General features: G+C 36.1%; 1 protein-coding gene and 1 long non-coding RNA gene across 3 annotated transcripts; both read left to right on the forward strand.

Annotated features, from left to right (window-relative positions):
- Window positions 1–10,577: 10,577 nt before the first annotated feature.
- Window positions 10,578–12,164, forward strand: LOC124200357. 2 transcript variants are annotated; one of them, XR_006877287.1, is made up of 3 exons: window positions 10,578–11,001; window positions 11,063–11,150; window positions 12,123–12,164. It is a non-coding gene; the product is annotated as an uncharacterized LOC124200357 (long non-coding RNA). The 2 variants fall into 2 exon arrangements; XR_006877286.1 differs by lacking the exon at window positions 12,123–12,164 and adding an exon at window positions 11,209–11,523.
- A 10,522-nt stretch (window positions 12,165–22,686) lies between these two features.
- On the forward strand, window positions 22,687–23,220 carry LOC124200526 (glycoprotein 3-alpha-L-fucosyltransferase A-like). The gene has a single exon (XM_046596796.1). It carries the CDS (start codon window positions 22,687–22,689, stop codon window positions 23,218–23,220), a length of 534 nt encoding a protein of 177 aa, XP_046452752.1.
- The last annotated feature ends 109 nt before the right edge of the window (window positions 23,221–23,329 follow it).

The following is a 23,329-nucleotide window of genomic DNA, read 5'->3' on the forward strand; positions in this document are numbered from 1 at the left end:
ACAATCCTTAAACAAATTTTTGCTCTTTCACTCTCCCATGATGTTAACATCAAATTAGAATAAATATTAACTCTAGAAAATGAAAGACCTTACTTGTCTTTGGAAACAAAAACTTGTAGTTACGAGACTGGCAGACTCCGAACGATTCGACGAAGAAAAATAATCAGAACTATGTTGCCACATCACCGAGAACTATAACCTCAAATTTGAAAATTATTGAAGGTGTAAAAAACCCCGGTATTTGGTGGCATCAGTAAAACTGTCCAGTGTGGAAACCCCATTATATGGTAGTTTACCCCGAAATTTTTTTTCGGTGGAAAAGTCACCTTTTTTTAATTCGATGAAAATTCTCGTTTTTAGGTAGAAATACCGATTTAAGGGGAGGTAAATAACCGAAAAAAGTCAAGATTTTTAACAGTGCTGGGGTAATATCAACGTAATTTAGGCGTCATTCGGCTCTGAGAAGTTGAACGGAATGAGCTTTCGTAGAGAACAGTTATTTTGATACACTTTCCTGTGGAAATGGGGCATATTCTTGAGAGTATGATTCGTTCGTAGGTGTTATCGGCAGGTACGGAATTGGTTCTACAATTACATGTCCCACAATTTTTTTTTCTTTTTTTGTACAAGATTCGATTTCGTTGGTTCAGAGCGGCAATAGCTCTGCTTCTCCTGTTTTTCGAGATAAAGATTCCTTTAAAAATGCTGCCCCAGTTAACCGTTGAGATAAATATACTAACTTGGAAGGGGGCATTCCCCTCGTGCAGTCGTCGGCGGGATATTTTTATCCAGACATGCATTTTAATTTAATGTGCCGTCTGTGAATATCGGAGCTTTTGCAAACGTGGTACGAGACAAAGCTGGAATAGTTGCAATGGGAGGAATGAATTCAGCAGTGATGTGGCGTTAGTAGTCTTCTCAAAAGATAAAGTTATTTTTTAAGTTAACGATGCTCGATTAAAATGGGTCCGTTTACGCAAGTTTGACGTTAGTTAGTGTTCACCGCTTGTTATTTTTGGGAGGGATATTTCCCAAGGAAATTACGGTCTCCGTCGCTTTGATTAAAGATCTTCCTTGTGCAATACATTGAATAAAATTAGAGAAGGAGTGAAAATAAATTAGACTTAAACACCATATGAGGAAACAGTTAGGAAGAACATAAATGGGAGGGAACTTTAAATTTTCAAATTCGTGCCTTGACAAATTCAAGAAGTCTAAAAGATCAACTTCAATATTGGGGCGATGAAATTGAGTTCTGTTCCAAGACCGGTATAGCTTGAACTCCCAGAAAATGCTGAGAACAAGCGAAATGGAAATTCATTTGAAAAAACTGGTTTTATGTCTATTGCTTCAGTTAATCACTTTTTTTTAAGAGAGAAAATCGAATATACTAGCAGACAGCGTTTAATGGTCGTACCGGAGCTATAGAGTAGGTGAGCCCTGGGCAATGTGGGGAAATTTTGTTTTACGCTGCTCATTTTTTTAAGGAGAATAAGAAAAAAGTAAAAGTATATGAGTGATTCCCTGGCATTTATTTATTGCGAGCCCGAAGGGCGAAGCTAATAATCGCATACGCAGAAAAAAAAAGCCATGTCACTTTGTATGTCTGTCTGTATGTAACGCTCCATAGCTCGGGTGTTTCACGACAGATTTCGGACTTTTTGGTCTTAAAAATTAGGCACAAAATATGCGGTGCGACCAGAACAAAAATAATTTCATTTACTTAATTAGTTCTCCTGTAATTAATGAAAAACTGCTAAAATAACAGCTTAATGACTAGTGACATCTGGCGGTTGCGACTAAAACTTTTTCAGTTTAGGTCAAAATTAATCACCACCAGATGCCCATAGCATCGCCGTGATGACGCAATCATTGGTGTCCTTACCTTGACGCAACAACAAGATTTGCATTTATGTTTTGTTAAACTAACTAAAAGGACTAAAATATAGTTATTTTTAATTTCAATCATTGAACTTTATGTGTAAAAATAGGAAAATATGACTTGAGCAAACTAAACATAAATAACTTGCAAGGATATTGAACTGTGAATGAAAAATCACACCGCATTGCAGTTGCGAAAAAAGTGTTGATACGCTTACTGGGTTCCTAAAAGTGCACATCTGTAAAAATATTGTTATTACCCATGCCCTTTGGTAACCATGACTCAGACAAATCAAAATTTTGCGATAGAATTTTTTCACAAAGTTTCATAGAAAAAACATTTAATTTATAGAAAAATTCTGAAAAATTAGGATGGCATTTAGCAACAAGTCCGACTTAACAATAGGCCATGAATTTTTCATTTAAAACAGTTTTCAACCGGCTTACGACTATCCCTTCGCGGCGAGCTGATAAGCTTGCTTTTATATCTTATTTGGTAATTTAAAAAAAAATTTCGTAAAACTTTTTTGCTAGCCCGAAGGGCGAAGCTAATAATCGCATACGCAGAAAAAAAATACCATGTCACTTTGTCTGTCTGTCTGTATGTAACGCTCCATAGCTCGGGCGTTTCAAGATAGATTTCAGACTTTCAGGTCATAAAAATTAGAAAAAAATAAGCGGTGCAACCAGAACAAAAAAGATTCCATTTACTTAATTAGTTCTCCCGTTATTAATGAAAAACTGTTAAAATAATTGCTTAACGACTGGTGACATCCGGCGGTTGTTACTACAACTTTTTCACCTTAGGTTTAAATTCCACTTTCCATTATCGCCTAATAGGTTCCCTCGTTTTGGGATACCTTCACTTTTTTTTGGTCTTAAAAATTAGACCAAAAATATGCGGTGCGACCAGAACAAAAAAATTTAATTTACTTAATTACTTCTCCCGTAAGTAATGAAAAACTGCTAATTGCAAATTCCTTAATGAATAGTGACATCTGGCGGTTGCGACTTCAACTTTTTCACTAAGGTCTTAATTCCACTTTCCACTATAGCTTCCCTCGTTTTGACTCCTGCCATGTCAATGCGTGAAAACCGCTGTCGTGCAAATTTACCTCCGGAGGCTCTGCGTAAAAACCCTCTATCCTGCAAATATATCGCCGGAGGCCATTGCGCTATTGCAAAGATTGCTTAATCAAGCGAGAGAGGGGAAAGTCGACACTATTAATTTAAGAAGCTTCAATTGGGCTACAATATTTACTCAGGTAGATGGGTGGGATGTATGAGCTGGAATTTTTGCTACGGAAATGGAGTACTTATCTATTTACCAAAGAAAAATGTGTGCTACTGAGCTGGACTACTCTCCCTTCGCTAGCGGGATGATTCCGGGTTTCGGCACCAAAACTGTGAATAAATTAAATCACTAGTTATACTAGATTTACTGTTATTGATGGTTTTTTTACTGTTTGATTAACTAAGTAGAACTAATCAACGCTAAAAGGTGCTGGAAACGATATCCTATAATAAGCGGTCGATCTCCTTTCTTAAGACCATATCATGTCATGATTTACACAGTGTTAACATAAGGATATGACTGAATGAGCCATCTGTATGACTTGGCCATTAAGTTGCAAATTAAACAAAAATCTTATAGAACAAAAACTGTCAGTGGAAATTAAAATAGTCCTACTGTTTCCGGGAGGTTGGCAACTCTCAGAATCTTACACCCTGACTATAATAGAGTTGGTGCATAAATAAGGGATTCGTTTGAAAAAAATATCATTAGAATCAGTTTTTCACGCTGATGCTCATGGTAATTTTTATTTTTTAAATAAAAATTTATCCCCGAAATCTCACTTCAAAATTGAGATTAGCTCTCCCCACTTTAAAATGGACCCACGCCATTTTTGGTGGGCTGTCCTTAAAATGTGATGAATTTTGCTCTTCCCCCCCCCCCCCCTTTTCACCCTTTTTCATGCTGCCTTTACCCCCTCTTTTGCCCTTAGGACTTTCGAATCAAGTATCGGCTTTCCCGATTACTTTAAAATTATAAAAAATATGGAAAATACTCTACGTTATTTCCTCTTTAAGCCTGTTTAATTTGTTTTATATTTACAATAGTTTAAATAAGAGATATTCAATAATATACTAAGACCCTTTTGTTGGGGGCAAATCGGCCGCACAGTGTCGGGGCTTTTTGGCTTACATAAAATTGCAAATGATAGCAGTAAAATTATTTGTGTTCGACTTTTTTCGTGTTTTTAGTCAACTACCATACTTATTTAAGATTTTTAATTGATATTCCGTTGGTGGGTTGCATTATTGGGTTATTTTTTTTAATTTTAAATTTCTACTGTCAGTCAACGGTTTTTCCGTAAGAAATACAGGGCCGAGACACCCTGGCGGTGTGAGCAAAAGACCCCGTATCTGGGGCGGGTTTGCTTTTTTTTTAAATCGGCAATAACCTTGTCTTAATTTATTTAGATCGGATTGAAAAAATCACCATTTAGAGCAGGAAGGATTCTCTTTCTTTTAAGATTTGATGGATCTAAATCCGTTAGAAAATAATGGAATGGAAGCTAAGAGAAAAAAGTGAGCCAGTCGCCCCACTCTCTCCTACGAGGTAACAATTTTCGGTAATATCAATTTACCAAAAATCAAAGCCTTTTTTAACAGTGTAGGGGATACTGGAGTAACACGGGACAGTTTTCTTTTTCCTCGCATATCTCCCAGAATTTAATCACCCTATTTTATTTTTTTTACATTTTTATGTATTTCACATTCAAAGGTACCCCTTATATATTTTATTTAATTTTAGAGTAAACCGTTTACCCGTAGGAGACGGCTAAAGTTTTCAAAAATTTGTGGGAGGAACCTATTTTGAGGGGTAAGTGAGGACACTAGGGAGGGTAGGGTGGGACGTTTGCTTTATAAGCCTTAAAATTTGTTAAAAATTTAAAAAAAAAATTAATCGTGTTCCCCTACATCGATTCTACATGTCTTTAAAAAAAATTAATGAATTATTGTGTAAATTGAAATTTGCATTTTATGAAAAAATAGCTTAGCTCCGCCCTCAAATCTTTCTGCCCTTCTAAACTGCAGTAAAATTTGCTGTCCAAAATTTCCCAAAAGCTCTCTTTTTTAAATGTCTATATTTCCTAAAATAATGGGTCTGAAATTCCAATTTTTTTTGTAAACGATAAAGAAATGAACGATTTTCTATCCATGTAAATAAAGTATGCATTTTTTGTATTTTTGCCGTAAAACCTTATATGGCGGCGAAAAATTTTACAAGCGAAAACCCGTTTTTTTATTTTGTCAATAACTCCTACAGTTGCATATTATGCGGAATGTGGTAATATTAACTGGCAATTATGTCAAACACAAATATGAAATGACTGTGGTGATGCGAATGCTTTCAACAAATTGTTTCTTTTAGTTTATCATGTTTGCTGGATCTTATTCTCTTGTACTGTTCGTTCTTGTGTGTTTGGTCTTGATTAACTCCTTGTTGAGTCTTTTCTTTATCTTGGTCTTTTGTCTATTACTTGTTGGTCATACTCAATATCGAGCTCTCCAATTTTTCCTGCAGAACTGTTAAAATTATTCAAACTGCTAATTGTGTTTGGTTTAATACATAGTTAAATGATACTTATCACTTTGTTGGTTAATAACACATCATGCTCTTCTCCAAATGATTGCTGACAAATTGATCTTGAACGTTCACTTTCTTTACTGATATACATTAGTCTGGACAAGAGGAGTTACAAATGGACTTGATCTTACTATTACGAAATCCTTCATTCTTTTTTCACTAGCACATTTACATCTCTAGGCTCAGTTGTTCTTGCAGCACACTTTTAGCTACTGATTTTAAAAAGTTTTTGTCGTTCATTCTGGGTTGTTAACACCAACTGTCATGGAGAAACTCGTTGTTTTTTTTGGCCGTGAGAGAAGCAGTGCAATGAAGGAAGGGGAAGCCCACTGACCAATCAGAATATCGGAGGGTGCATCGCGCCTTACAAAAAAGTGCATCGCGCTGATCGCGCTGTAGGCTACCATTGCTCAGAAATCACCACAAAGCGTCTCTGAGAGCCGTCGCGATGATCGATATCTAGTTAACATTCCTTCTAATTTTTGAAGACTAAATTATGTTTCGCATATGTCATGTTTATTTAATGTAAAGCGCAGTTTTTTTGTAATTGTATAAAAGACAATTAATTAATTTTAAAAAGTAATATTGTGAGTTTAATAAATCAGGTATATTACTCTACATTGTGGCTGCGAGTTTACAGATTTCGTTTAGAACGCTGTCCGACAACGAACTGAACTCACTATATAATATATTTAGTTGATGAGACAAGGCATGCATCTAGTACAGTACCCTTTTATTCTTTTCGGTTTAAGAATTTTTGAATACGTCGGTTAGAAAATAGACAGCCAGGAAGAAATACTATTTTAAAAAAATAATCTTGAATGCAGCAACACGCTTTATCAAATTATACTAGTAATCTTGTGCCAGTTGTAAGCTAACGTAACGGAAACATAAGAATTTGGTTTGTTAATGATTTTCCAAGGCAACGTGGATTCGTGTTTTTCGTAAGCGATTTGGTCTTTTACTTTTCCAGACGTTCGAGATTACTTCGAAAATAGACCCATAACTTATCCTAACCTAACCTAACCTATCCTTACCTAACCTAACCAAAGTTAGTGGCAGTTATTGGTTTTTATTTATGGAGTGGTCGATGTTGCAACTTTTGAAGCGGGCTCCACTCTTTAGCCGCGAGGATCTCCAGCACTCCTCTCGCGGCTTTGTATGTATGTATCCTCGCTACATCCGTTCCGCTTCCGCTTGTATCGGCAAAGTTAGTGGCAGTTAGTATTTTTTTCAGAGTGGTCGATGTTGCAATTTTGGAGTTGCTGAATTTTTTTTCATTATGAAACAGAGTGATTCAATTATTTCCCCACCCATTTTACATCTTGCATGTTAATCTTATCGACTCCTTTTCATTCTCATTCTCCTTTTGCCAGTTATATTTTTGTTTGCCATAGACGGCAGACGAGGGACAGGCAAACAGAACCCTAAGACAGAAGGACTACTTTTTATAAACCTTCAAAGCGGCCTTATTTCTCCATGATAGAGAGCTTATTGAAACAGAAATAGACGGGTTTCTTCGTTCACCGTGACCTTTTATATACTTTGCCTAGCTCAAACCAAGATGAGTGAAATTCACACATTGCCTGCTTGTTATTTATAAGTTAGTTGGGCGATTCCCGCCTTTATTATTTCATGATTATATTCCTCTTGGTTTTTACCATGAAGTTAATTTTTTACAAATGTCGTTTTCACTTCACAGCTCTCGTAAATTTTAAAAATTAACAAATTTCCGTGCTTCGCCATTTTTTTTATATTTTTCTCCCCTGTTGACATCTTGCCCGTCAATCTCATTTGTTACCTTATTAATTTTCTTCTTGCCAGATCTTTTTCGTTTTTTGATCACTTTTTTTCTTTTATTTGTTTTAAGTTGTAAAGACTTTTTTATTTGCAATTTATTTTAATTGCGTGATATCTTGATTAGCCTGTTCATTTCTTGTCCGTAGTTTATTTATTACCCAATATTCGTAGCCTGCCCGTCGATTCGTCGCCTGATATTCTGTCGCCTGCCCCTCGCTTAATATTAGTGGTACAGCTATTCGTCTTTTACCCGAAATTTTGGTGTGTTTTAGTCGCGGGTGCGTAGTCAAACAGTTTAATTTAAGACGGGTATTATTGTCTTTTGATTAGTTACCCGTCACTCACGTTTTTCCGAGTTGCAATTGATTCAATTGCATTGTGTTTGACCATCAAATTCGTTTTCTTCTGTCTTTTTTTTCTTATACGTTAATTCTCGGGGTTTTATACTTTTATTATTAATTTTAAGACTGGTTTTGCTGTCTTTTGTTTTGTTACCGGTCACTAACGTTTTTCCTAGTAGCAATTGAATCAATTTCATTGTGTAAGACCGTGAATCAAATTTTCTTTTTCTTCTGTCTTTAATTTTTAATACCCGTTAATTCAAGAATTTTGATTATTAATAGGAAAAAAATTTTTCGCAAAAAGTAGTTATAGTAGCAGTAGTGTTAGACCCCGACAAAGAAGCCCCGGTTTATTATATTTAAGCGATTTTCTTTCTCCTTGAAACGTGCCTGTTCTCCCTTTTATTTCTAAGTTCCTTAAAATCTTTGAATTAAATACTGATCACGACATTTTTCCTTGTGAGAAGAGAAATAGCAATTTCATTTTATTCTGTTTCTGCCACCCTTTATATACTTTGCCGTAGCTTAAACCGTGGTGAGTGAAATTTACATACTGCCGTCTCGTTATTTATATGTTAGTAAGCCGATTTTAGTCTTTATTATTTGGTGAACACATTTCCCTTAGTGTTAAATATGAAGTTCATTTTTTACAAACGTCATTTTCGCTTAACAGCTATCGTAGGTAAAAAAAAACGAACGAATTTCCGTGTTGACGTGTTCCTTTCGCCACATTTTCTACCCTAGCTAGATCCCCCCTTCAGCGACTCAGCCTCCCTCTTGCAACTCGAGGATTTTCCCTTGAGGGTAAAGACCCAAAACAGGTAGAAACTCTGGGAGCCAATCAGCGCGTGAACACATACTATTTTAGCCCTGCCCAAGCGACGACTTGTATTATAGTATAGGATGATTGAAATCACAAAACTATGATGAAGAACCTGTCATGTTATTCCATCGGACGATCAGACGAGAAAATCAAAACCGCCCTGTTTGCCAGCCCCCCTCAAAGCCTTATACCTTTTTACCTTACTCCACCTATAAACTCTATACCTGCCTTCTTTACCCTACCTTATCCCCAGGGTTCTATATAGGCCCTATGTTACCATTACAAAAATATATATTGAAACATTTATATTTTTAAAATCTTCATAATAATTATTATTAGGGGCGAGTGGGGCTAAAAGGCCTGGGGGCAGGTCGCTCTTTTCTAATTATTTAGCTCTGTATTTAATTTAAAAAATTAAGCTTTTATCCATGTGTGCATCATTATCATGCGCACTAATATTGGAAATTTCAAGAATATATGACTAGCCGTTCTGAAGATATAAAGTAAAAACACTTGACTTTTTTATGAAAGATTTTTCGAAAAGCTTTTTCATATAATTTCTTTTAGAATAACGATAGAAATATTAAAAAATACTAGTGAAATAGAGAATTTTATCCTCTATCAACTATATGTAAAGGCGTAAACAGAAAAATTAATTATAGTGGCATAAAATATATTTTGTGTAGACGACCTTGTTGGGGCTATTTCTGCCTTTCACCGAAGGCTAGTTGGCTTATGGAAAATTGCCATTGCTGAGAATAACTGAATTTTTGAATTAGATCAAATTTCTTATGGATATTAAAACTAACCCAGGGAATTATATATAAAAACCACACTGAAAAAATAAATCGTTGTTATTATGATTTATTTGATCAAAATTGAGATTTCAAATCGGGGGCGTAGCCCCCGCTGCACCTAAGCAGCACTAGCTTGTGATATAAATAACTAGTTAAAATAGAGAGGAAAATGACGTAGTAGGCCTAATCCATATAAACTAAAAATACTTTGATTAAATTGTTTTAAAAATTAAAATGTAATGGAAAATCTGATATGGTTTGTGCGGTTTGCGAAAATTATTAAAGACTAGCTTCTGATGTCACTCTAAAATGGACGGTAAGTCGGTAATTTGTAATTTGTTGCATGGAAACTGTTAAGAAAGATAGTAATTGCAAGGCGGTGTGGGGTAGCGGGAACTGCGCCCCCGCTGCACCTAAGCCGCACTTGCACTCTTGTTCAAAATGGGGCTACTTAGCACTACTCATAAGATGCGAAACGGAAAGCGCAACTTATAAGTTGAGAAACGCTTCTTACATAGTAACCTTCGCAACCAACAATCACTAGTACACAATACTTTGATTAAATTGTTTTAAAAATTAAAATGTAATGGAAAATCTGATATGGTTTGTGCGGTTTGCGAAAATTATTAAAGACTAGCTTCTGATGTCACTCTAAAATGGACGGTAAGTCGGTAATTTGTAATTTGTTGCATGGAAACTGTTAAGAAAGATAGTAATTGCAAGGCGGTGTGGGGTAGCGGGAACTGCGCCCCCGCTGCACCTAAGCCGCACTTGCACTCTTGTTCAAAATGGGGCTACTTAGCACTACTCATAAGATGCGAAACGGAAAGCGCAACTTATAAGTTGAGAAACGCTTCTTACATAGTAACCTTCGCAACCAACAATCACTAGTACACTCTAAGATTTTTCTTCCTATTTTTGCCTACTTTCGGCTACTTTTTCGGTAGCGAAATGGACATAGTACTTTTTGGTAGGGCTTTCTACCTTGTGAACGTAACTTCTACAATTGCAATAAAGTCGCGAAATAGTAGTCCAAAAGTAGAGTATATACTATTTGTCTACCATTAAAAAAATCTCCGGAAAGTAGAGTATCTACAATTTGTCTACTTGATCCCTACTCTACCAGCTCCCTTCAACCAGAATTGAACCTTCCACCTTTGTAGTGGCACTCCAGCTTGCTAACCGCTATGTTAAATGGTTGTGGCATAAAAATCGTAAGTCATGATTAACGTTTATGGTATAAAATGGAATCTTGTCACATTTCCGTTGCAGTAGGGAAACTAACCATAATCATGTTCCCAAAATTCTTATTAAGCTTAACAATAATTATTAAGCATTAAAATGCTAGATAGTCTACTTTCAACCTACTATACAAAAGTAGAATGAAAAAATAATTTCCTACTTTATTAAAGTAGAAGGAATGTTCCAGAGAAAAAGAATGTTTTATTTAAATGTATATTTTATTTCATGTCCCCATTTTAGTCTAAGTCTGGAGTATCGATTAATTTAAGTAAGCCGCCAGGTGGGCCACTTGTCGAGGCAGAAGAGAACAGTTGATGTTTTAATTAAGTGTCTTGGCAGAAACAGAAGGTAGCCATTGTTCATTTTAGGGCGTGTATCGCCATTGACAACTCGTTTCTTACTGTGCTTTATTGGTGTGAATTCTCACCTTGTGACTCCCTATTATTCATTTGAGACTTTGAGGTAATTTTGTATATGTAAGTTTTATGTGTTTTATTGTCTAACACTATTCCCATGTACATAGATTAGGCCGGATTAGGCCCTAGATTTGATTTTGTGTCGTTTGTGTCTACGATTGCCTTATTGACCGGCTCCCCAATTGTGGATGCTAGGTGAGAGCTAATTTTATTTCAAACGTAGTCTGTGTTTCCTAATTCTGTCTTAATTTAGGCAATTTGTGCTCTGTCCAATTTGTATTGACGAATAAATCCGTGAATCGATTAGAAGCAATTGATAGGCCTAAGCCCCCTCCTCTACTGTCTCATTCTCTCGCTGATCAAGGAATTTCCTACCTTTTCCCTATTTTCCAACGTAGAAGGAATAAAATTTCCTACTTTTCCCTACTTTCAAAAGTAGAAGGGATAAAATAGTTTCCTACTTCGTTAAGTAGAAGGAATTTCCTACCTTTTTCCTACTTTTTCACTTCTTGATCTAACAGCTCCAGAACCCGTCCTCGTTCTAGCTCTCCCCTTCCTCGACCGTCACCCCCTCCCCCCCCATGCCTTCACTGCCTTCTAACTCTCCTTTTCTCTATCATATGGGTTTAATCGTTCCATAAACTACATAGATGCACCTTATGCCGTCTTGGTAAATTACTTACAGCATCGAATTAAAAGCCTCATTTATAAATTTTGATGCAAATTATACCTTGTTGTATATTTTTAAGAATTCTAACTTTGAATGCTTTCTGTGTTGTCTTTCCAGACACAACTATTTTATTATTATTGTGTATCTTCGACCGTTTCTTAGCATACACACTCGTTTCATCGATGAAATACACGCACGCACATTATTATTCAAACACAAATCTACGTTAGAATGATTGTGTCTAGTGTAATAGAACAAGTTAAACAGGTTCCATATAGACTAGTGCGATCGTAGCGGCCGCTACTGTGAATGTGGTAGCTTTTCACTATTATGGTATAGGGGAGAGCGGGGTTGGATGGGACAAAAAAAAATAACACCGAGTGTAACTTCCTATATCTTTTTAAATATATAGAATTAAGAAAATGTTTCAAATGATCTTTAAAGGCATCTATTTAATCTTTCTAAATCGGCTAAAAGAAATGTTTCTGTCATTACAGGAACTAACATATAACCACTCTGTCCCATCCAACCCCTGTCCCATCCAACCCCGCTCTCCCCTAGAAGTGAAATGAAAATGTCCAACTGCGTTACCCCAGTTCGGCGCGAAAACTACGTTCAGCAGCTGAGCAGCAAGTATATTCCCGTGGACATTTTCGGATCCTGCACTAATATGCAAAATTGTTCGCCGAAATGCTATGACATGTTACGCAACGATTACAAATTCTATCTGGCCTTTGAAAACACTTGGTGTTCAGATTATGTGACAGAAAAGTTTTACAGGAGCTTAAAATATAACACTGTTCTAACTGTGATGGGTGGGTCTGAATACGAACGCTTTGCACCACCAAATTCTTACATAAACGTTAAAGATTTTCGATCTCCTAAAGAGCTCATTGAATATATTTTGATGCTGCACAATTCGGATGAATTATTTGCAAAATATTTTAATTGGAAGAAATATTATTCTATTGCAATGCCTTAAATTATAGTTTATGCGAATTATGTCGCATGGCCCATGATTGAAACCCTTCCACCCAAAATATACCGGATATATACCGTATATATCCGCTCCGCGGCCGCTTGCATCGGCAAATTCTGTGGTAGTTGTTTGTGTTTTTTGTTGATAGATTGGCCGTCGTACATCTTTGGGTGTGGCTACAAATTATAATTTTGACTTACAGCGATTGAATTTTTTTGTGGCCCGTTAACTCCCTGCCCGTTATTCTCATCCTGCCCGTTACTTATTGTTATTGTTTCTCGAGGAATTACTCGTGACTATACCAACAGTCTCATTGCTTATGCAAACTTTGCAAAAGAGCAATTACCTACGGCGGTAAAATTACCAACGTGTTGTTTTCTAGCATTGCCTCCGTCGGTAAATTTGAATGATAGAGGATATTCACGTATTGCCCCCTGCTGTAAATTTGCAGGATAGAGAATATTCACGCTTTACCTTCGGCGGTAAATTTGTAGTGCATAGATTTTCACGCATGGGCGACTGCGGTAATTTTTTTCTGATAATTCTCTGATTTTTCTCTTCAATTTTGGGGGAAAAATTTTTTTCACGAAATTTTGACTTGTCTCATGAGATCTTGTCAGGATTTGCACAATGAATCTTTTCATTACTGAACTAGCGCTATAACCACTACATTCTCTCTCATCTTTGAATTTGAACAATTTTAATTAAATTTATTGTTGTGCGTCAGTGTCGTATTTTGTTCGTGAAAATTTCTTTTCACGATATTTCGTCGGTACTCAACGTTGACTACACATCCCCTAGCCCATACTAGTCCCCTAGCCCATACAAGCCGATGTTCGCGATAAATGGTGTTGATGAGGGATGGATTAGAACCATCCATCTTCGCCACACGAACCTAAAACCAAAGCCACTAAATCGACGACTACTTTGGTTAAGCAATCTTTGCAATAGCGCAATGGCCTCCTGCGATATATTTGCAGGATAGAGGGTTTTCACGCAGAGCCTCCGGAGGTAAATTTGCACGACAGAGGTTTTCACGCATTGACATGGCAGGAGTCAAAACGAGGGAAGCTATAGTGGAAAGTGGAATTTAGACCTAAGTGAAAAAGTTGTAGTCGCAACCGCCAGATGTCACTATTCGTAAAGGAATTAGCAATTAGCAGTTTTTCATTACTTACGGGAGAAGTAATTAAGTAAACTGTAGGCAGCGTACGTACGCCGCAAGGTACCCGAAGGGGATGTTAAGGGTATACTAGTTGAGTTGGTATAGTTTTATAAAGGCAGAGCTATAGAATAGTTATAGAATAATAATAATATTCTGTTATAAAGGTAGGCCTATTATTAAGATTAATTAATAATATTTAAAACAAAAATGTTATGCCCTTAGTTTCCGGAAGTATGTAATATGCAGAAATCGAGAAAGAGATGAAAAGCATATTTCTGCATAGTTCTATCTAAACATTAAATACAAATTCAATTCCAAAAAACCTAATATGATATGGCGCGGAGTAAGGGTAAGGCGTGACTTTGGTGCGGCGGAGGCTTCGCCCCGCCACCCCACGTCACACCGGATCTTGTTAAAATTAAATGTAAGTAACTAACTATTAGCACTTCTTTTACTGGAGATTGATAGCGTTTGGTGATAACATACAGTGACTTGTATTCTATCATACAATATTACTCCAACAGGATGATAATTTTGAAAAGAAAAATAAGACAGGCTAGAGATGACTGGATTGATAAAGTTTTGTCAGCCTAGATGAGAACCACTGACAACCATATTATGCAGTTGAACAAAGAATTGAAGTAACTCACGCTCACTTAAAATGGAGATTGATGGTGTTTCTTGAAAACACCCAGTGACTTATAGTTCTATCGTTGAATCTTAATGAAAATTCTCCACCTAGATGATAACTTAAGACAAAAAAAGTACCATACAATTCAAATCAAGCAGTACTTAGTGATAACGAAATAATAACACTCGCGTTGTCAACTATAACTGACAAAGAACACAGTACTACTACTATGACTATCCATTTCATTTTTTCATACGGGCTACAAGTCGATTGTCAAGTTACGTTTATATCCCTGTCACATGTCTCTGTATTATCGTCTGCTGTAACAGCTATTGAAATTCTGTCAAAAAGTAACAAGAACTCCGTTTGATCAAACGCCTGAATCGATTGCAACCAAATTTTCAGAATAGATGTAAAAAGTTGTAAGCTACCGATTACTGCCATTGAAATGCAATTAAATTGTTGATTACAATCAATAATTGCAAAAAACTAGTGCATCCATCTATGTAGTGTTACGATAACTGCAAAAAGCCATCTGTGTAGTGTTACGAGAACTGAGGGTGCCCATGTAAACCATACTGCAAACGAAACTTTGACCAGTAACCCTTCGGGTAATTAAATTTTTTTGTTCTGGTCGCACCGCATATTTTTGGTCTAATTTTTAAGACCAAAAAAAAGGTATCCTAAAACGAGGGAACCTATTAGGCGATAATGGAAAGTGGAATTTAAACCTAAGGTGAAAAAGTTGTAGTCGCAACCGCCAGATGTCACCAGTCGTTAAGCAATTATTTTAACAGTTTTTCATTAATAACGGGAGATAAGAAAATGGAATCTTTTTTGTTCTGGTCGCACCGCATATTTTTTTTCTAATTTTTAAGACCAAAAAGTCTGAAATCTATCTTGAAACGCCCGAGCTATGGAGCGTTACATACAGACAGACAGACAAAGTGACATGGTATTTTTTTTCTGCGTATGCGATTATTAGCTTCGCCATTCGGACTCGAATCATTGTATATATTTTTGTATTCATTTCATTGTAAGAAGTTTTTTTACAGACTTCTCCAACTAAAATGTCAATGACATCAGCCACTAGCCAATATCCATTCAGTTGAAAGATATTGTTGTGCAAACTGACCAACACTTTAAAACGTTTGTACCAGTTCGAAGCAAGGCAGTTCAAACTAATAAATTTGACTTCGCCAAGCATGGCTTACTAGCCAATGTAGCATGCTCATCTTTTGGTTCAAACAAGATTCACATTCAAGCAAGAGAGATGCTATTGATAGTAGAAGGATTTCAGGTTTACGCATTCATGTGGAAAGAGCTACTAGGCGAATACGTGAGTTTTGTTTTGTTTCCCCTCATGAATGCATAACAAACCAGCAACTTAAGCATGTTGATGATGTAATAAAAATTGTTTGTGGCCTTGTCAATTTGCAAAATCCTTTCATAAAGTAAGTGAAAGTTTATCGTCTGATTTAATCATCAATGTATTGCAGTGGATACATTAAATGGAAATGAGAACAGGCCATATGGAATCTATCCAAAATTGCAAACTCTTTTGAAGAAGAGACTCGACATATTCTTTATCGTAGGGTACAAGGATGATTTCAACATTAACATTTCAACATATGTATATCGACGACAGGAATATTATTTGAATCAGCTTTAATAAAGCCGTCCAAGAGACGGTGAGACATCTTGTATTCTCTAAGTCGTTTGAAAAGAAATAGTTATGCGGGCTAAAAAAGTTTTGAGGCTGACGCACTCTATTGGTTTCACGGATCACGTGATCCATTTCTATTGGTTGTTCATGAACCAATGAACCCTTTCGCTCATGCCGGAAGATCACATGACTTTTAAGCCACCTCCTCCGTTTTTGAGGTCGGTCCTGACCCTATTGGGATCGTGGTACGCTCTGTCAGGCGCGAGTACAAGCGAGAGATAGGAAAGTGGACACTATTAATTTAAGGAGCTTCAATTGGGCTACAATATTTACTCAGGTAGATGGGTGGGATGTATGAGCTTAAATTTTTGCTACGGAAATGGAGTACTTATCTATTTACCAAAGAAAAATGTGTGCTACATAGCTGGCACTACTATCCCTTCGCTAGCGGGATGATTCCGGGTTTCGGCACCAAAACTGTGAATCAATTAAATCACTAGTTATACTAGATTTATTGTTATTGATGGTTTTTTTACTGTTTGATTAACTAAGTAGAACTAATCAACGCTAAAAGGTGCTGGAAACGATATCCCATAATAAGCGGTCGATCTCCTTTCTTAAGACCATATCATGTCATGATTTACACAGTGTTAACATAAGGATATGATTGAATGAGCCATCTGTATGACTTGGCCATTAAGTTGCAAATTAAACAAAAAACTTATAGAACAAAAACTGTCAGTGGAAATTAAAATAGTATACTGTTCCCGGGAGGTTGGCAACTCTCAGAATCTTACACCCTGACCCTGACTATAATAGAGTTGGTGCATGAATAAGGGATTCTTTTGAAAAAAATATCATTAGAATCAATTTTTCACGCTGATGCTCATGGTAATTTTTATTTTTTAAATAAAAATTTATCCCCGAAATCTCACTTCAAAATTGAGATTAGCTCTCCCCACTTTAAAATGGACTTTAAGTCATTTTTTGTGGGTGGTCCTTAAAATGTGATGAATTTTGCTCTTTACCCCCCCCCCCCTTTTCACCCTTTTTCATGCTGCTTCATGCATGCCCCCTCTTTTGCCCTTAGGACTTTCGAATCAAGTATCGGCTTTCCCGATTACTTTAAAATTATAAGAAAATATGGAAAATACTCTACGTTATTTCCTCTTTAAGCCTGTTTAATTTGTTTTATATTTACAATAGTTTAAATAAGAGATATTCAATAATATACTAAGACCCTTTTGTTGGGGGCGCATCGGCCACACAGTGTCGGGGCTTCTTGGCTTACATAAAATTGCAAATGATAGCAGTAAAATTATTTGTGTTCGACTTTTTTCGTGTTTTTAGTCAACTACCATACTTATTTAAGATTTTTAATTGATATTCCGTTGGTGGGTTGCATTATTGGGTTATTTTCTTAATTTTAAATTTCTACTGTCAGTCAACGGTTTTTCCGTAAGAAATACAGGGCCGAGACACCCTGGCGGTGTGAGCAAAAGACCCCGTATCTGGGGCGGGTTTGCTTTTTTTTTAAATCGGCAATAACCTTGTCTTAATTTATTTAGATCGGATTGAAAAAATCACCATTTAGAGCAGGAAGGATTCTCTTTCTTTTAAGATTTGATGGATCTAAATCCGTTAGAAAATAATGGAATGGAAGCTAAGAGAAAAAAGTGAGCCAGTCGCCCCACTCTCTCCTACGAGGTAACAATTTTCGGTAATATCAATTTACCGAAAATCAAAGCCTTTTTTAACAGTGTAGGGGATACTGGAGTAACACGGGACAGTTTTCTTTTTCCTCGCATATCTCCCAGAATTTAATCACCCTATTTTATTTTTTTTACATTTTTATGTATTTCACATTCAAAGGTACCCCTTATATATTTTATTTAATTTTAGAGTAAACCGTTTACCCGTAGGAGACGGCTAAAGTTTTCAAAAATTTGTGGGAGGAACCTATTTTGAGGGGTAAGTGAGGACACTAGGGAGGGTAGGGTGGGACGTTTGCTTTATAAGCCTTAAAATTTGTTAAAAATTTAAAAAAAAAATTAATCGTGTTCCCCTACATCGATTCTACATGTCTTTAAAAAAAATTAATGAATTATTGTGTAAATTGAAATTTGCATTTTATGAAAAAATAGCTTAGCTCCGCCCTCAAATCTTTCTGCCCTTCTAAACTGCAGTAAAATTTGCTGTCCAAAATTTCCCAAAAGCTCTCTTTTTTAAATGTCTATATTTCCTAAAATAATGGGTCTGAAATTCCAATTTTTTTTGTAAACGATAAAGAAATGAACGATTTTCTATCCATGTAAATAAAGTATGCATTTTTTGTATTTTTGCCGTAAAACCTTATATGGCGGCGAAAAATTTTACAAGCGAAAACCCGTTTTTTTATTTTGTCAATAACTCCTACAGTTGCATATTATGCGGAATGTGGTAATATTAACTGGCAATTATGTCAAACACAAATATGAAATGACTGTGGTGATGCGAATGCTTTCAACAAATTGTTTCTTTTAGTTTATCATGTTTGCTGGATCTTATTCTCTTGTACTGTTCGTTCTTGTGTGTTTGGTCTTGATTAACTCCTTGTTGAGTCTTTTCTTTATCTTGGTCTTTTGTCTATTACTTGTTGGTCATACTCAATATCGAGCTCTCCAATTTTTCCTGCAGAACTGTTAAAATTATTCAAACTGCTAATTGTGTTTGGTTTAATACAAAGTTAAATGATACTTATCACTTTGTTGGTTAATAACACATCATGCTCTTCTCCAAATGATTGCTGACAAATTGATCTTGAACGTTCACTTTCTTTACTGATATACATTAGTCTGGACAAGAGGAGTTACAAATGGACTTGATCTTACTATTACGAGATCCTTCATTCTTTTTTCACTAGCACATTTACATCTCTAGGCTCAGTTGTTCTTGCAGCACACTTTTAGCTACTGATTTAAAAAAGTTTTTGTCGTTCATTCTGGGTTGTAAACACCAACTGTCATGGAGAAACTCGTTGTTTGTTTTGGCCGTGAGAGAAGCAGTGCAATGAAGGAAGGGGAAGCCCACTGACCAATCAGAATATCGGAGGGTGCATCGCGCCTTACAAAAAAGTGCATCGCGCTGATCGCGCTGTAGGCTACCATTGCTCAGAAATCACCACAAAGCGTCTCTGAGAGCCGTCGCGATGATCGATATCTAGTTAACATTCCTTCTAATTTTTGAAGACTAAATTATGTTTCGCATATGTCATGTTTATTTAATGTAAAGCGCAGTTTTTTTGTAATTGTATAAAAGACAATTAATTAATTTTAAAAAGTAATATTGTGAGTTTAATAAATCAGGTATATTACTCTACATTGTAGCTGCGAGTTTACAGATTTCGTTTAGAACGCTGTCTGACAACGAACTGAACTCACTATGCACTCTTATATTATACCTGCACTTTAAAGTTGAACATGTTATATAATATATTTAGTTGATGAGACAAGGCATGCATCTAGTACAGTACCCTATTATTCTTTTCGGTTTAAGAATTTTTGAATACGTCGGTTAGAAAATAGACAGCCAGGAAAAAATACTATTTTTAAAAAATAATCTTGAATGCAGCAACACGCTTTATCAAATTATATTATTGAAATCAGAAAACTATGATGAAGAAACTGTCATGTTATTCCATCGGACGATCAGACGAGAAAATCAAAACCGCCCTGTTTGCCAGCCCCCCTCCAAGCCTTATACCTTTTTACCTTACTCCACCTCTAAACTCTATACCTGCCTTCTTTACCCTACCTTATCCCCAGGGTTCTATATAGGCCCTATGTTACCATTACAAAAATAGCTTTTTCTTTTTTCTCCAAACTCTAGTTTAAGCTTTAAGTTTAAGAATACGTAGACGAAAAATGTTGACGTGAAAGTTTTTCATTTCTATAGTTTATAAAACAGTTATATTTTTAAAATCTTCATAATAATTATTATTAGGGGCGAGTGGGGCTAAAAGGCCTGGGGCCAGGTCGCTCTTTTCTAATTATTTAGCTCTGTATTTAATTTAAAAAATTGAGCTTTTATCCATGTGTGCATCATTATCATGCGCACTAATATTGGAAATTTCAAGAATATATGACTAGCCGTTCTGAAGATATAAAGTAAAAACATTTGACTTTTTTATGAAAGATTTTTCGAAAAGCTTTTTCATATAATTTCTTTTAGAATAACGATAGAAATCTTAATATATTAAAAAATACTAGTGAAATAGAGAATTTAACCTCTATCAACTATATGTAAAGGCGTAAACAGAAAAATTAATTATAGTGGCATAAAATATATTTTGTGTAGACGACCTTGTTGGGGCTATTTCTGCCTTTCACCGTAGGGCTAGTTGGCTTATGGAAAATTGCCATTGCTGAGAATAACTGAATTTTTGAATTAGATCAAATTTCTTGTGGATATTAAAACTAACCCAGGGAATTATATATAAAAACCACACTGAAAAAATAAATCGTTGTTATTATGATTTATTTGATCAAAATTGAGATTTCAAATCGGGGGCGTAGCCCCCGCTGCACCTAAGCAGCACTAGCTTGTGATATAAATAACTAGTTAAAATAGAGAGGAAAATGACGTAGTAGGCCTAATCCATATAAACTAAAAATACTTTGATTAAATTGTTTTAAAAATTAAAATGTAATGGAAAATCTGATATGGTTTGTGCGGTTTGCGAAAATTATTAAAGACTAGCTTCTGATGTCACTCTAAAATGGACGGTAAGTCGGTAATTTGTAATTTGTTGCATGGAAACTGTTAAGAAAGATAGTAATTGCAAGGCGGTGTGGGGTAGCGGGAACTGCGCCCCCGCTGCACCTAAGCCGCACTTGCACTCTTGTTCAAAATGGGGCTACTTAGCGCTACTTATAAGATGCGAAACGGAAAACGCAACTTATAAGTTGAGAAACGCTTCTTACATAGTAACCTTCGCAACCACCTTTCACTAGTACACTCTAAGATTTTTCTTCCTACTTTTGTCTACTTTCGGCTACTTTTTCGGTAGCGAAATGGACATAGTACTTTTTGGTAGGGCTTTCTACCTTATGGACGTAACTTCTACCATTGCAATAAAGTCGCGAAATAGTAGTCCAAAAGTAGAGTATATACTATTTGTCTACCATTAAAAAAATCTCCGGAAAGTAGAGTATCTACAATTTGTCTACTTGATCCCTACTCTACCAACTCCCTTCAACCAGAATTGAACCTTCAACCTTTGAAGTGGCACTCCAGCTTGCTAACCGCTATGTTAAATGGTTCTAGCATAAAAATCGTAAGTCATGATTAACGTTTATGGTATAAAATGGAATCTTGTCACATTTCCGTTGCAGTAGGGAAACTAACCATAATCATGTTCCCAAAATTCTTATTAAGCTTAACAATAATTATTAAGCATTAAAATGCTAGATAGTCTACTTTCAACCTACTATACAAAAGTAGAATGAAAAAATAATTTCCTACTTTATTAAAGTAGAAGGAATTTTCTACCTTTTCCCTACTCTCCAACGTAGAAGGAATGAAATTTCCTACTTTTCCCTACTTTCAAAAGTAGAAGGAATAAAATAGTTTCCTACTTCGTTAAAGTAGAAGGAATTTCCTACCTTTTTCCTACTTTTTCGACTCTACCATATAAAGTAGGGAAAAAGTAGGACATAAAAACTTAGAGTGTAGATTTGCAACTTAATATATTTTTTAAATAATAAGATGTATGAGGTTGGGATCGAACCTTAGCCCTTGGGATCTGAAGCACTGTAGGCCTACGCTAATCACTACGCCAATCGTTACATGTAAAATTATTTACGCTCTCCTTTCTGATTCTCTTCTGATCCCAATCCTTCTTACTTCTTGATCTAACAGCTCCAGAACCCGTCCTCGTTCTAGCTCTCTCCTTCCTCGACCGTCACCCCCTCCCCCCCCCCCCGTGCCCGCACTGCCCTCTAACTCTACTTTTCTCTTATCATATGGGTTTAATCGTTCCATAAACTACATAGATGCACCTTATGCCGTCTTGGTAAATTACTTACAGCATCGAATTAAAAGCCTCATTTATAAATTTTGATGCAAATTATACCTTGTTGTATATTTATAAGAATTCTAACTTCGAATGCTTTCTGTGTTGTCTTTCCAGACACAACTATTTTATTATTATTGTGTATCTTCGACCGTTTCTTAGCAAACACACTCGTTTCATCGATGAAATACACGCATGCACATTATTATTCAAACACAAATCTACGTTATAATGATTGTGTCTAGTGTAATAGAACAAGTTAAACAGGTTCCATATAGGCTAGTGCGATCGTAGCGGCCGCTACTGTGAATGTGGTAGCTTTTCACTATTATGGTATAGGGGAGAGCGGAGTTGGAAGGGACAAAAAAAAATAACACCGAGTGTAACTTCCTATATCTTTTTAAATATATAGAATTAAGAAAATGTTTCAAATGATCTTTAAAGGCATCTATTTAATCTTTCTAAATCGGCTAAAAGAAATGTTTCTGTCATTACAGGAACTAACATATAACCACTCTGTCCCATCCAACCCCTGTCCCATCCAACTCCGCTCTCCCCTAGTAGTGAAATGCAAATGTCCAACTGCGTTACCCCAGTTCGGCGCGAAAACTACGTTCAGCAGCTGAGCAGCAAGTATATTCCCGAGGACATCTTCGGATCCTGCACTAATATGCAAAATTGTTCGCAGAAATGCTATGACATGTTACGCAACGATTACAAATTCTATCTGGCCTTTGAAAACACTTGGTGTCCAGATTATGTGACAAAAAAGTTTTACAGGAGCTTAAAATATAACACTGTTCCAATTGTGATGGGTGGGTCTGAATACGAACGCTTTGCACCACTAAATTCTTACATGAACGTTAAAGATTTTCGATCTCCTAAAGAGCTCGCTGAATATATTTTGATGCTGCAGAATTCGGATGAATTATTTGCAAAATATTTTAATTGGAAGAAATATTATTCTATTGCAATGCCTTACAATCATGGTTTATGCGAATTATGTCGCATGGCCCATGATGAAACCCTTCCACCCAAAATATACCAGGATATTAAGGAATGGTGGTTCGATAGCGTTAAATGTCTTAACACCTCGAACTAATATAGCTCATCTTTCATTCTCACTGTAATGCGCAGTCGCGCACTGACTAAAGGAGTACATATCGCTTACTGTATGTATATTCTGTAAGCCCGCACCCTTCATGCTCTTC

This window comes from Daphnia pulex, chromosome 8 (assembly GCF_021134715.1).
Source record: "Daphnia pulex isolate KAP4 chromosome 8, ASM2113471v1".
In the NCBI taxonomy this organism is placed as follows: Eukaryota; Metazoa; Arthropoda; class Branchiopoda; order Diplostraca; family Daphniidae; genus Daphnia; species Daphnia pulex.

What these genes read in the sequence shown, in the direction of transcription:
- LOC124200526 (XM_046596796.1), top strand. Translation starts at nt 22,687, where the DNA reads ATGCAAATGTCCAACTGCGTTACCCCAGTTCGGCGCGAAAACTACGTT.